Below are 15,695 nucleotides of genomic sequence, written 5' to 3' on the forward strand. Positions count from 1 at the left end.
GCAGGGCTTTGTACCTGGCTAGTAAGTATGGTTAAAATAGAAAGCTACCAAATGGGTAGCTGGGGGAGGTCTTATCTCTATTTCTTCCATTATCTCCCTCTTTCCTACCTATCACAAGGCAGCTTCCCCAGCAATGACTTTTATCTAGTATCTGAGGGTCTCTTTCTACCCCATTCCATCACCACCTAGCCACCTACCTACATGAGGGCAGAATTCAAAATTCATTCAGCTTATTCTGGATGTGGTTTGTGGTACAAAAATTTCTGTTTGTGACTGTATAGAAGTCAACCTGTTTCATCTCTCTCTCTTTTTTTTTGTTGAGGTCAAACTAAGGGGAATAAACTCTCCTACTACTCTTTTGAAGCAAACAGGGAAGGAATAAAATTCAGGAGTTTTCTAAGAGCTGCTCAGTCAGGGTTCTATAGCATCTTTAGCTTTTGGTGAATTTTTTTTTTGGGTCCTCAACAACCATCCCCCCTCATTAATTTTTTCCTAAGCAAAGAATATGATTTCTGCCTCCTGCACATTAAGTACTACCAGTGAGTGATAGGATAAAAACAACAGGTGCTGCCACAGCGGGAAGAGTCACGAAATCCTGCCAGCCATGAGAGCAGGTCTCCTACACTGATGGGGGCTGGGTCAATTTCTGATTCTCAGCCAAGTGGCCATAGTGAGATTTCCTCTTTAAAGAAAGCAGTGCTAGGATGAGCCATTAGGTCCAATTCCATGCCCTCCTACAATCCCACTATTCCCTCAACCCCCAGTTACTCTGCCTTTTCCCAGATATTCTCACATAGGCTCTATTCAGGAGTGTTTGATGGCAGTGAAAGCAAACCTAAATCCCTTAATGCCTCTCCTAGTGGTCTTGGAGTCAACGTCTGAAGAAGCAAAACTAAGCTCTCTAGTATAGACAATAAGATAGATAAATAGATACACACATATATGTATGTACACACACCGTTCCCCATACATATATATATATATATATATATGTATGAAAATGTGGACACATATGTCTACATACAGACATATATAATAATATGAAATAGTACTAATAAGTACCTATAACTATCCACCTTTCTGCCTGCCTGTTTATTTACTATCTGTCTAGCTATCTGTCTGTCTGTTTCTTTTCAACTATGACAATTATAATCAAAACACTAAGACACCAGGATTATAATAATGGGAGGAAGATTTTTTGCAATATAAAAACTCAGTAGCTTTCAATAATTTTGCAGATTTTGAGAGCTTTATCCTCTGCAGCCCAAGCATGACAGGAAGCATAGGAGACTCAAATAAGCCTTGAGAATAATTTGAGGGTTGGTGCATAAACTGGTATAATGGAAGCAGCATTGGACTTGGAGGCAGGAAGTCTTGAATCTGACCTCTATTACTGTGTCACCAGGGAGGAACTTAAGTTCACTTAATCTCTAGAAGCCTTATTTTCCTCTATTGTAAAAATGGAGAAGATAATAACACTCACTTTACTAGGCTGTTGTGAAGAGCAATCAAGATAATGTGTATAAAACCCTTGGTAAACCTCAAAGCACCACATGAATTTTAGCTATTATTGCTGTTACTTACCTACACAAATAGCAACCGCTAGGTAGGCAATAGTGGTGACAAAAATGGCCAGCATTGTTCCTCTGGGGATGGCGTCTTGTGGGTCCTTGAAGGGGAAAAAAGGTAGGATGAAAGGAGAGTGATATAAAGTGAGGAAATGAGATCATCTGGAGTTTATTCTGTCTTTGCAAATCTGCAAAACAGCCTGTATCTTGATTCCAGAAAAACCAACCAACTGACAAAAGTAGCAAGCTCTGAGGATGGGGGATATTTTCATTTTCTGCTCAGGTGCCAAAGTATTTTTTCACATGTCAAAGGCTTTTATTAAACCCCATGATCCTAAGACACAAAATGATGGTGAGGTTTTGAAAAAAAATGGTTAGGCTGGTTCAATTTGTGTGGGAAAAGGCAGAAGTCTCAACATGCTGGGACAAGAAGCTGTGTCTTACATAATACATGTGGCAAAGAGGTCTATAAAGGAGCAAAACTAAGCTAGTATAAAAATCATATCGGCATTACTCCAAGACACTGGGCACACCCCTCGAAAATTTTGATGGGCCTGAATATAACAGCATGTACTTTTTACAGAGCCAGGTCGTTGTAATCTTTGGCTGACCCTATTTTTGCCTGGAACATGAGACCAAACTCTCATTTGTGACTGGTATTCAGCTAGTCCTTAGTAGCTACATGCCACCTTGGATCCCTATGAAGTTTCTTTAATTTTAAAGATGGCTTACAATAATTGTGCAGTAAGAGTCCTGCTTTGTTCTTCAGAGTTTCCATGCACTAAAATCTATGTATATTCCTTCATAAAGCCTTTGCTGATTTCTTTCTCTCTCTCCCAGCCAGCTGCCAATGCATGCCCCTTAAAAATTACATTTTATTTATTTTTTGCATGTTTTGAATGTCTTATATAGGTACATGTTGTCTCTCCTAATAGAATGTATACTCCTAGGGGGCCAAAATAATTTTCTGACTATGTCATTCTCTTGCTCAAAAATTTCCAGTGGTTTGCTATTACCACTAGGACAAAATCAAATTCTTCATCCTGCCATTTAAAGCCCTTTACAATCTGACTTCAATTACTTCTCCTGACTAATTTAATCTACTCTTAGCCAAGAGCAGCTAGATGACACAGTGGATAGAGTGACAGGCCTGAAGTCAGGAATACTTATCTTCCTGAGTTTAAATCCAGCCTCAGGCACTTACTAGCTGTATGACCCTTGACAAGTCACTTAACTCTGTTCACCTCAGTTTCTTCATCTGTAAAATGAGCTGGAGGAGGAAATGGCAAACCACTCTAGTATCTTTGCCAAGAAAACCCCAAATGGGGTCATGAAGAGCTAGACACAACTGAAAAATGGCTACACAACAATATTTTAGCCAAATGGTCCTACTTACTGTACCCTGAACTCAATCTCCATCTCCTGCCTCAGTGCATTTGTACAGGCTTTCTGATGCGACTGAAATGCCTTTTAGAGTCCTCAGCTTCCTTCACAGCTCATCTTAGGTGCCAGGATGCCTTTCCTCATCCCTCTCATTAGTGTCCTCTTTCTCTTCAAATTATTCACTCTTTTCCTTGTATTCTGTAGAAGAGTGAAAGCTCCTTCGTGACAAGAACTGTTTTGTAAGGGGGGAGGGGCTTTGATCTGAGTGCCCAGCCTTGCCTATAATAAGCATCTGATAAATATTCCTTGAATTGAATTGGAGTAAAGGGAATATATGGTGTGGCACAGAATATTCCCACTCTGCCACCAGCTACCTGCTTCAAGGGAGTTTTATGGATGTAATGGCTATAAACTGGAGCCCACTTATCAGTCCTTTTCACAGTTGACACCCCTATTATTTCCTATTACTTTTATTGTGTGAAACCACAGTCATTAACAGTACTTTGACCCTGGACAGCGCACTGGACTTGGTATCAGACGACCTGAGTTTAGATTCTAGCTCAATTTCTTAGCTGTATGACCTTCGGCAGACCACTTAAATTCTCAGACCCCTACTTTGCTCATCTTTACTAATTTGAATTTGCCTGATTTCCTAGTGAAGGTCACACTTGCCATAAAGTCACAGTTCAGCTTATTATACTATTTTGCCTATGTCTTCATGGCATGCCTCTTAGTCCTGAAGATAATAAGGGCTACTTCACAGTATTCTTTTAGGGGACCAATTCAATTAGTATAAATGACAGGCCTTAGAAAATTGTAAAGAGCTATGTAAATATAATTATTGTTACCATTACTATTATTCATATTTTCTCTTTACTGAATTCAGATTTGTCTTACGGGATGGTTCTGCTACTGCATTCAATCAACAGGCATTATTTAGACACTGGTTGCCATGTGCCAGGCAGTATACTGGGCTTAGGAGATACATTCAGACAAAGGATCACTGGCCCATGGCACATTGTTGGCAGCTTCAAGAGCAGAGGTTTTTAAACAAACAAACATCTTGGTTTTTAAAAAGTTTTGACAACTGTATTTTAATGGAACTGATTTCTTTTGTAACACCATATTTTATTTTATGCATTTAAAAATGTTATTCTGAGGAACCCATAGGTTTCAGATCAAAGGGATCCATGACACAAAAGAAGGTGAAGGTCCCCATGCTACATCCTGAGGGCATAGTGTGACAGTGTTAAAGAACTTCACTGGCAAAAACAAATCCATTCCCTCAAAATTCAAATCTAGGACTGCTCTAAGGAATCACTGCAAGAAAGAATGTTGGAGGGGAAGATAAATATAAGCTTATGCTGGGATATTTAAAAAAATGTTTTATTGATTCTTTCTGCCTCTACAGTACTATCATTTCAACCCTCTCCAACTTCCCACTCCCAACTGAATCCTCCTTTATGACAAAACACTTAAGCAAAACCACCTGATACAAATAACCATACCAGACAATATATATAATATTTTGCACTACTAGTCCATCACCTGTATGTAATGCCATGAATGGGGAGGAATATTTCATTATATGCCTTTCAATTATAATTGGTTCTTTAAGTATCAAATTTCAATGATATTTTCATTTACATTGTGTATATTCTCTTTGTTCTGCTTATTTCACTCTGAATCACTTCATTTAACTCTTCCCATGTTTTTCTCATTTCTTGTATTTGTTATTTTTTACTGCATATTAATATTCCATTATATTCATGTATCATCTTTTTTTTTCAGTCATTCCACAACTGATGGGCCTCTACTTTGTTTAGAGTTCCTTGCCAACCCAAAGAGTGCTGCTATGAATATTCTGGTATCTATTGGGGTTTTATTTCAGTTTTTTATTTCTTTGGGGTAGGATCACTGGGTCAAAGAGTATAGACAACTTAACCATTTTCATTGCGTAATTATAAACTGACATGCAGATTCATTGGACCCTTTCACGTCCTCATCAATGGTGTACCACTATGCCCATCTTCCCACATTTCTCCCACATTTATTGTTTCCATCATCTTTTGCCATATTTGCCGATTTGCATGGTGTGAAGTGAAACCTTGAATTTCTCTTAATTTGAATTTCTCTTTCTGCTAGTGGTTTGGGGTATGGTTTCATGTAGCCATTTAAAATTTGCAATTCTTATTCCCTTTGGCCACTTAAATACTGGGAAATATCTATTGGTGTTACATATTTCCTTAAAATCCCTATATATTTTGGATATCAGGCCTTTATCAGTGGTACTTGAATCAATTTTTAAAATTCTATTTCCCTTTCTAGTTCTACCTCCACTGATAATATTTGTGCAAATTTATGTAGTTAATTTTTCAAATTTACTTATTTTCAAATTTATATAGTAAAAATTATATATTTATTATTATGATCTCTCCCATCCTTTACATAGTTAAGAATTCTAGTAATCTACTGTTTGATAAACCCAAAGACCCCAGCTTCTGTTATAACAACTCGCTATTTGACAAAAACTGCTGGGAAAACTGGAAAAGAGTATGGCAGAAACTAGGCATAATCTGACATCTTACACCATATACCAAAATAAAGTCAAAGCAAGTACAGATTTAAATATAAAGGCTGATACTAGAAACAAACTGGGAGAGCAAGGAATAGCTTGCCTGTCAAATTTATGGAGAACAGAAGAATTTATGACCAAAAAGAGATAAAGAACATAATGAAATGCAAAATGGATAATTTTGATTACATTAAATTGAATTTTTTGCACAAACAAAGCCAATACAACCAAGATTATGAGGGAAGCAGAAAACTGGGAAAGAATTTTTTACAACCAGTGTCTCCGACAAGGACCTTATTTCTAAAATATATAGAGAACTAAGTCAAATTTATAAGAACACAAGTCATTCTCCAGTTGATAAATGGTCAAAGGATAGGAACAGGCCGTTTTCAGATGAAGAAATTAAAGCTACCTATAGTTATACAAAAAAAAAACGCTCTAAATCACTATTGATTAGGGAAATGCAAGTCAAAATAATTCTGAGGTACCACATCATAACCATCAGATTAGCTAACGTGACAAAACAAGAAAATAATAAATGTTGGAGAAGATGTGGGAAAATTGGAACATTCATGCATTGTTGGTGAAGTTGTGAATTGATCTAACCATTTTGGAGAGCAATTTGGAAGTATACCCAAAGGGCTATAAAATTGAGCATACCCTTTGATCCAGCAATAGCGCTTCTAGGGTTGTATCCCAAAGAGATCATACAAATGGGAAAAGGACCCACATGTACAAAAATATTTATAGCAGCTTTTTCTGTGGTGGCAAAGAACTGAAAATTGAGGGGGTACCCATCAATTGGTGAATGGCTGAACAAGTTGTGGTATATGAATGTAATGGGATATTATTGTGCTATAAGAAATGATGAGCAAGCAGACTTCAGAAAAACCTGGAAAGACTTGTATGGACTGATGTTGAGTGAAGTGAGCAGAACCAGGAGAATGTTGTGCACAGTAACAGACACTTTGATAGAATTAGCTCTTCTCAGCAATGCAAGGATCTAAGACATCTCCAAAAGTTTCATGATAGAAAATGTTATCTACATCCAGAGAAAGAACTATGGAGTCTGAACGCAGATTGAAACATACTAGTTTTCCATTTTTTTTCTTTCTCATGGTTTTCCCCTTTGCTTCTAATTCTTCTTTACAACATGACTAATGTCAAAATATGTTTAATATGATTGTACATGTGTGGCCTATATCAGATTGCAGGCCATCATGGGGAGGGGTAAGGGGAAGAAGGGGAAGAAAATTGAAAACTCAAAATCTTATAAAAGTGAATGTTGAAAACTAAAAATAAAGAAATAAATATTAAAAACAAAAACAAAAAGAATTCTCCCCTTAACCATAGGTAGGTAAGGTAAATATTCTCATTCCTTTCTAACATTTTTATGGTATTACCTTTTATACTCAGGCTGCGTATTCAGTTTGAGCATATTTTGGTATATGGTGTAAACTGTTGATCTAAACTGAATTTTTGCCAAAGTATTTTTCAATTGTTCCAGCAGTTCTTGTCAAAAAAAAAGGAGTTATTCTCCCAATAGTTTATGTTCTTGTATTACCAATCATTGGGATACTATTTTTGATTATTTTTGTTTCTTCCTTATCTAGTCTGTTCCAGTGTGTTTTGATCAGTATCAAATATAATTTGAAAGCTGACCATGCTATGCCCCCTCACTTGTACTTTTTCACATTAATTTATGTGTAGTATTGTCATTTTTACTTGACATTTGCCTTGCCATGAACAGCAAATCTTTCTCCAATTATTTAAGTTTACCATTATCTCTATAGAAAAAGGAACTTTTGAGGGAGCTAGGCAGTACAGTGGTTAGAGGTCTGGCCTTGGAGTCAGGAGGACCTGAGTTCAAATCCAGCCTCAGACACTTGACACTTACTAGCGGTGTGACCCAGGGTAAGTCACTTAACCCTGATCACCTCACCAAAAAGAAAAAGGAACTTTTACAATCTTATTTATATTATGTGTGTTGGTAGGATAGCTTTCAGATATTTTGCATATTTTGTGGTTATTTTGAATGGAATTTCTTTTATTGTTTTTATTCCTGGTTTTTGTTAGCACTATATAGAAATGATAAAAATTTTAATGGATTCATTTTGTATCCTTGTTGAAATTATTAGTTTTTTGGTTAGATTCTTTGCTGATTCTCTGGGTTTTCTAAGTATACTAAAATGATATCTACAAATAAAAGACTTTTTCTTTTCTTTGCTCATGATTAGTGCATAAGTTTTTAAAATAATATTGAAACAAAATTTAACAAGTTTTTTTATACTTTAAAAATTAATTAATGTAGGTTCATCAAAACTTCAGTATGCCTTAGCTTTCCCACTAGAGGACTAAAGGGTTTGTCATTCTGGGAATTAGAAGTAGCATAGAAAATTAACAATTAAATCCCAGATCATTTAAAAATAACCAGGTGACTTTGCACAATCATTTCTATCTTGAAATGGTATATAGTGTTCTTATTACTAAATATCTGGTATCTTACTCCCACAACCCTAGGACTACAAAGCAGAGAAGGTAACCTACCTCCAAATCTCCAGAGATGTTAGCTCCAGCAAGAATGCCAGTAGCTGCTGGGAAAAATATGGCAAAGACAGAGAAGAAGCCTTCTCCTTTTGTGAAGCTTGGTCCAAAGTTTTCAGCAAAGATAGATGCTGCAACACAGATGACAGGTAAATTTATCACTTGGATAGTTTTCAAAGATTAGGGAATTTTAAAAGCCTTTTATGTCTATAAGCCTGACTTAGTATAATTCCTAGCTCCAAAATAGAATGAGCTTGATGGACTTGGTCAATTTCTTAATGAACATCATATTTGCCATGAGACCATGACTTAGCGTATCACTCTGCTCAGTTTATGTCCTCAGAAAATACCCCATCCCCCTCTGACACCTCAGCAATGCCAGATTTCACCAGGGTTAAAGCTTCCTAACTTTTTTGTCCCTGAGGAACAGAAAGAAAGATCAGGCAATTTGGAACTAAAAGAGTCCCTAGAGATGATAGAGGCCAAGCCCCAATTTTTCAAATAAGGAGAATGTGGCCCACAGAGGTGCCATGTCTTTCCAAAGGCCATTCATATAGTAACTAAGAGAGCCAGGATTTGGGTCCAGGACACCTGACTGAATTTGTGGCTTTTTCTGCCATGTGACACTGCCTCTTAGGAAGGGATAGAACACTTACACAGTTCCTAGGACATAGTAAATGTTTAATATATACTCTATCTGCACATTTACTTCTGGGTTTGTGTGTGTGTGTGTGTGTGTGTGTGTGTGTGTGTGTGTGTGTGTGTGTGTGTATAAAATACTGGACCCATAGATTCATACTGTAGGTATAGGGAACTCCTGGGGAGAAAAATCATTCTTCTAATGCAGATTTGTTTTCAGTTTTCCCAATATTTTTTTTTACCAAATAATGAATTCTAATCCTCAAAACTTAAGTCTTTATACTTGTCAAATACAAGATTACTATATTTGTTTGTTGCTGAAAATTGTATGTCCAAACTGATCTACCTTTCTATTACTTAGCCAGTATCAGATAGTTTTGATAATTACTGCCTTATAATATAGTTCAAGATCTGGTACTGCTAAACTTCCTTCCTTTACATTTTTTTCATTAGTTCCTTTGATATTCATGACTTTTTCTTCTTTCAGATAAATTCTGTTATTATTTTTTTAATTCAGTAAAATAATTTTTTTGCTAATTTAATTGGGATGGCATTGAATATATAAATTAGTTTAGGTGAAATTGTCATTTTTATTATATTGGTCCTGCCTACCTATGAACAATTTATATTTCTCCAATTATTTAAATATAATTAAAATAATTTAATAAATTAAATAATTAAAATTAAATTGAATTAATTGCACCTGTGCTGTCATTTATACTATCTGATAATTGCTTGAGGTTAAATTACTTGCTCAGTGTCAAATGGCCAGAATGTGTCAGAGGCAGGCCTTGAACTTGGCTCCTCCTAAGAAGGCCCAGCTCTCTAGCCACTAAACTACACTGCTTCTCTTCATGTGTCCATTTACACATGCACAGATATACCTAACACACACATTTGTAAATGTGCTGAAACCTCATTCCAATGATATCCTTGAGGTTTATGACCTGAGACTATTTTATGGCCAAAGACTAACTTCTAATGAGATCTTCTTGTTACTTCAGTGACTAATTTCCCATTGGGTAGGATCCAAGATCCTTAAGCTTCCTTACATTGTATTCTGCCCTAGAGTGAATAAGATTATAAGAGCCTGCCATTATATGGTGGAAAATAGCAATGATTTTAGAGTCAAAACAGCTGAGCTTGAGTCTCAGCTGACTTTGTCACTATGGGCAAGTCATTTAATCCTTTCTGCACCTTGGTTTCCTCATCCATAAAACAGGTATAATAATACTGGAACTTCATAGAATTTTTGTGTGAAAAATTATCTCCAAGAACTATAGAAATGATCTTATTATGATCACTACACAAATTGTCCTAAATACAGCTGGAGTTGAGTTCATTATTAAAATGAAAGGAAATAGAGCATGGTAAAGGAGAAAAGGGAAGAAAAAAAGAAAGATTGAAAAATAGAAAGAAAGAAGAAACTGGAGAGGCAGAAATAAAAATAGAAATGAAAAGAAATCAGAGAAAAATTCCTGAAGGCACAAAGAATAACAGAACATAAGGAAAGGAAAACGGATGTGCAAGAAACAAAAAAAGGGAGGAGAGAGTATGAAAACATAAAATAACAACTCATTTATATAATGGATTTTCCCTTTCACTTGATCCTAACAACAGTCCTTTGAGGTAGGTGGGGGCAAGTATCAGATCTCCTGACTCCAGGTCTAGTACTCTTGTTTCTCAACATGCACACTCACACATACACCCATAGGCACACATGTGCATGCCTATGCTCATATACATTGTAAATGGGGCAGGGGGAAGCAGGGCAAAAAGGGAAGAAAAAATGATAACAAAATGAGAAAACAGAAGTCCCAGGATCATAGGAACAGAGATCTTAGATGAGAAGGAACCTTAAAGAACGTCTAGTCCAACACCCTTAGTACAGATGACAAAATTCATGTAGAAGCAGGAAGACTTGCCCAAGGTTCTCCAGATGGGAAGTAGAACAACCAGGATTATGATCTAAGTTCTCTGACTCCATGTTCATTCCTCCAGCCCATAGTTCATATGCAGCTAGCACAGAGATTCCTGAGTAAGCAAGAATGGGCAGGTGGGAAAGACTGGATGGATATGTGTGAGTTGGGAGTTGGTGAAAGAGATTTGGATGTTAGGAAAGAGAAAGGATGAACTTTATGACCGATGATGATACTGTGGCAGGCTTCTTTGATTGCAGTTTTATATAGGCTCCTTGTCACAGGAGGATTTTCAGGAAAAACCAGAGGGAGACCCATCAGAGATGTTATCAAAAAGATTCCTAGATGGAGTGGGAAGTTGAACTATGATGACTTCTAGACAGTTCCTCTGACTTAGAGATTTTGTGATTTCTTTATGCTTGGAAACCTGATTAGTGCCCTAATATGGTTACAAGACCTTAGAGGACAGTGTAATAAATTATGGTAGCTAGGTGGCACAGTGGATAGAGTGACGGAATCAGAAATCCAAATCCAGCTTCAAACACTTATTAGCTGTGTGACCCTGAGCAAGTCACTTAATGTCTCTCTATGCCTCAGTTTCCTCATCTATAAAATGGGAATAATAATAGTACCTACCTCACAGGGTTGTTGTGAGGGTCAAATTAAAAAGTATTTGTAAAGTGCTTTGCAAATCTTAAAACACTATCTAAATGCTTGCTGTTATAGCTATAGTAGAGTAAAATATTTTGAGGGATTTTTTTTCAGGAAGAAAGAAACATAGAAGCTTGCATTGTACTGTGGTTTCACAGTGGTTGCAGTGTACTTACATCAGTTGACCTTCACTCATGTTTGTTCTCGGTTCCCAAAATAGGATGATGGTGGCTCATAAAAAAGAACTGGAACATTCAAAATCAGAAAGTCTTAGCAGCACTTACCTTGGTAATTAAAAAAACCCCTGGATTTCTTCTCCTGATTGGAGGGAATGACAGTTCCAATGAAGAAATTTACAATTGCAATGAGAAGGATAATGAGAAGTATCACTTGTGCCTGGAAAAAGAAATTCAAATTAGACCATTGAATTTAAGCAAGTCTTTTGGATGAGGAGAAGACGGATAGATCTTACTTTGTCATTGCTTTGTTGTCTCTATTTTAGAAAATAACTGGATTTGTTCTTATCCTGTCTTGTGCAAAGACTGTGCTGGAGGACTACAAAGTAATGGGTCAGTTTTTAAAATACATACACACCAGAATTCATTCATTCATTGAACAAACGTTAAAAAATGTGTTCAGAGCATTATACTAGGTGCAATATAAGATTCAGATAAGACAAAATCCCCTTCCCTCATGAAGCTTACACTCTAGCAGGATGATAAGAAGCAACTATAGAAAACCATAATAGATTAAAACCAAGTAATAGGTGCATTAGAGAGGTAATAAAATGTTCTAGGAAAATTGAAGGGAAAAGTTATTACCTTCAAGGGGGATTCAAGGGAGACCTCATGAAGGTTATGCATTTAAATCAGGCTTCAAGGAATGTAATAGACAAACGGGGTGAGGGCTGGTAGTGTTCCAGGTACATGGAATTGTGTGAGCAAAAGCAGAGGTGGGAGAGTAAATCACACATGTAAGGGATAAAGAGTAGAGCAATTCCACTGGAATTTATGGAGATGAATTAATATAAGACTAGAAAGATAAATGGTCAATTTATGATGAACCTTGACTGTAAGGAAAATGAGTTTATACTTAACTTTGAAGGCAATTGGGAGATACTGAAGATTTTTTTTTAGCAGAAGAATGTATGTGATCAAAATTCCAAACTTTAAAGTACTATCTAAATAATAGCCATAACTATTATTATTATCATTATTATTAGTCAGAAATGCAGTGATTAAAAAGAGCCACCATGCAGAATAATCTTGTTTATGTTTTTTATATCAGTACATGAGGGGAATGCTATGGACATAATTTGCCTAGATTTTAGCAAAACTTCTGATAAAGGATATCATTATATTCTCATGCAGAAGGTAGAGAGGGGTTAGATGATAATGTAATCTGATAGATACAGAAATTGTTGGATAACTGGATTCAAGGAGAGGTTGTTAATTATTCAATGTCGACTTGGAAGAAGGTTACCAATGGAGTATCCAGAGATCTGTGCTTGGCCCTGTGCAGTTTAAATTTTTAACAATGACTTGAACAAAGACACAGATAGTGTATTCATCAAATTTATAAATGCCACAAAGTGTGGAGGGATAGTCAACACACTAGAAGACATATAATTCAAAAGGATCTTAACAGGTTAAAGCATTGGGCTTAATTTTTAAAAGATGGAAATCATTAGGGATAATGTAAAATTTTGCAGCTGGGTACAAGAAGACCAGCTTTATAGAAATAGGAGGAGGGAGGCATGGTTAGATAGCAGTTTTTCTGGAAATAATTTGGGGTCTTTAGTGAATTACAAGCTGAATGTGAGTTGCAGTATGATATGGCAGCCAAAAAGGCTACCTTGATTTTGAGCTACTTAAAGAAGGCCAAAGCATCTAGAAATAGGAAGGCAATAGTCCCATTATACTATGCACTCTTCAGACCTCGTCTAGAAAATTATGTTCAATTGTTGGTGCAGGGTTTAAGAAGGATGTTGATATGCCAGAGTGTTTCAAGGGAGGCAATGATGATGATGAAGGTTCTTGTGTCCATGACATTTGAGGATCACTTGAAGGAATTGAACATGTTAGCCTAGAGAAAAGAAAACTCAAGGGTAAAGTAAAAGCTGTCTTCAATATGTGATGTTACATGGAAGAGGGATTAAACAAGTTCTATTTGGCCTCAGAGGATGGAACCAGGAGGAATGGGTAGAAGTCTGGAAGAAGCAAATTGAGGCTGGATGTCAGTAAAAACTTCCCAACCACAAAAATTGTCCCAAAGTGGAATTTCCTGCCTCAAAAAATTTTAGGTTTCCTCTCCATGGAGGTCTTTAAGTAGAGATTAGACCATCACTTGGCTGATACATTATAGAAGAAATTCCTTTTGTGTATGGGTTCGCCTAGCTGGCCACTGAGATCCCTTTCTACTCTCAAATTCTATAATTTGGGGTTGAGAAATTTCTAAAACTATAATTATAGAGGAGTTGCCAATGTGTATTGGTGGAGGGAGGTTCCATACTGGAAGCTTGCTGTACCAATGAAATTATAGGTCAGGGTGGAGGTGGGGAAATTCTGAGGTGCTCCTGTGTAGCCCGGAACCTGTGGCATCCTCAGATTATACTTCCGAAAAGCATATTACTCCTCTGCCATGGTGTCATAGGTCTGCGTGTGAGGGAGGGAGGTGGTTATCTGCTGTCATCCACACACCCTCTCACCTTCTTAACAATTCTTATGGGCTGCACCAATTATAACTCATTCACTCAGCAAACATGTATTGAGCACTGACTACGTGCAAGGCGCTGTATTAGGGGAGCTTGGGGATTTCAATGAAGGATATGACCTAGTCTCAAGCCTCACAGAACTAACAGCTTAGTAGGGAAGATGACATGACCACAAATAATTATTTACTACAAGATAGAGTGTGAAAGTAAAACATGAGAGCCAGAAGCGAAATAGCTGGTGTGGGGGTAGAAGGGTGGGGAGAATGGTGAGAGGTACAAGTAGCTAGAATGAGCCAGGCTCTAGGAGGCTGGGGGGTGGGAAGGAGGAGGTGGACCTTGTGTGTGAGATGCTGCTGGAAGTGCCCCTAGGAAACAAAGAGGGCCTGTAGCACATGGACATCGTGTTCTGACTCTGCCTGAGCCCAGCACTTTGGAGGGTCTTATGTTCTACCCAGCTTTAAATCGCCCTTGTTGCCATGACAAGTAATAACTGAGCAATTCTCTTCGAGCATATGGTTCTCTTTGCCTCTCTCCTGGCCTGCTGTAATTTGTTCAGAAGTGGACTGGCAGCTATTGATACATCATTTTGAAAAATTCACCTTGGCTTCCCATTCCATTCCGGCCACCGAAATACCTAAAAGAATCACCACTGTAATGGAACCTATTATTCTGATGTCGTTGCTTTTATCCACCATTATTGAGTTGCTCTCCTAGAAAAGAATAATAAGTACTATTGTGAACACTGTTTCTTGCAGATAGGTGTTATTAATACAATTAAAGGGAAGCAGAGATACTATGAATCTCTGTCTGCAGACAATGTGAAATTAAAGAAAATGATGGATTGATCAATTTTAGGGAATTAAAAAAAACCCTTATAAGTCTTGTTTCCTGTGATTATATGCCCTTGAGACATAAGGTTAGGAGCTGGAATCTTAGGAGTCCATCCTCTTTACTTTTGGGGGGAAGCTATCATAACATCAGATAAGGGGAATTCACCGTAAAAGGGGCAGCCTGCTCAGTTTGGGAAGAATGCCACTTTGTTGGAGGTTTTTTGAACTCCTGAATTGAGAGAAAATGGCTAAATTAAAATGTAAGGAGGAGAAAACAAATACCTGCTTAAAGACTTGCTAAGTAATATATCTGAAAATGTATATATTAAAGATGCTAACTGTTGTGATATACATCTACATATCCATACACACATATATGTACACATGTACACATATATGTATATATATACATAATACATGTGTGTATATACATATATATCTATATTTCACTTGTTTATTCATTTGGTTCTCAAGAAAGGTACTTTTGTACAAATGAGTTACAGTCACTTAATCTCCTTGGTCCTCAGTTTCCTCATCTGTAAAATGAGGAAGTGGAGTAGATTATCTGACATCCCTCCCCTCTCTAGATCTATGATCCTTTGGTCCAATAAATCCAACAATCCATGCTTTGATCTTGCTTTGGTCAAATATGAATCCTTTGGGGCAGGGAGAGGCAATAGAAACCCAAGGATTAAATATTAAAAACTCACCATTGATGGGGGAGGGACTCTATTCAGGGAGAAAAATGAATAGTTTTTATGAGGTGGAGAGAGGAATAATGGTCTCCAGCCTTTACATAGGGGTGAAGGCCTAGGGGATCCTATGGTCCTATCACCATTTCAATTCAATTTAATTCAACAAGTATTTATTATA

General features: G+C 37.0%; 1 protein-coding gene across 3 annotated transcripts in view; it reads right to left on the bottom strand.

The window, feature by feature from the left end:
* The window catches only part of SLC12A1 (solute carrier family 12 member 1), a 142,522-nt gene that overhangs the window by 98,618 nt on the left and 28,209 nt on the right, over positions 1 to 15,695 (bottom strand). For all 3 annotated transcript variants that reach the window (XM_020976430.2, XM_020976370.2, XM_078151265.1), the window contains exons 7-10: positions 14,592 to 14,702; positions 11,564 to 11,675; positions 8,074 to 8,201; positions 1,585 to 1,669 (exon numbers count right to left, since the gene is read on the bottom strand). In XM_020976430.2, the coding sequence (XP_020832089.1) occupies positions 1,585 to 1,669; positions 8,074 to 8,201; positions 11,564 to 11,675; positions 14,592 to 14,702 (436 nt within the window). The remainder of the gene's footprint in view (positions 1 to 1,584; positions 1,670 to 8,073; positions 8,202 to 11,563; positions 11,676 to 14,591; positions 14,703 to 15,695) is intronic.

This window comes from Phascolarctos cinereus, unplaced genomic scaffold (assembly GCF_003287225.1).
Source record: "Phascolarctos cinereus isolate Bilbo 61053 unplaced genomic scaffold, phaCin_HiC Scaffold_3;HRSCAF=262, whole genome shotgun sequence".
Lineage (NCBI taxonomy): Eukaryota > Metazoa > Chordata > Mammalia > Diprotodontia > Phascolarctidae > Phascolarctos > Phascolarctos cinereus.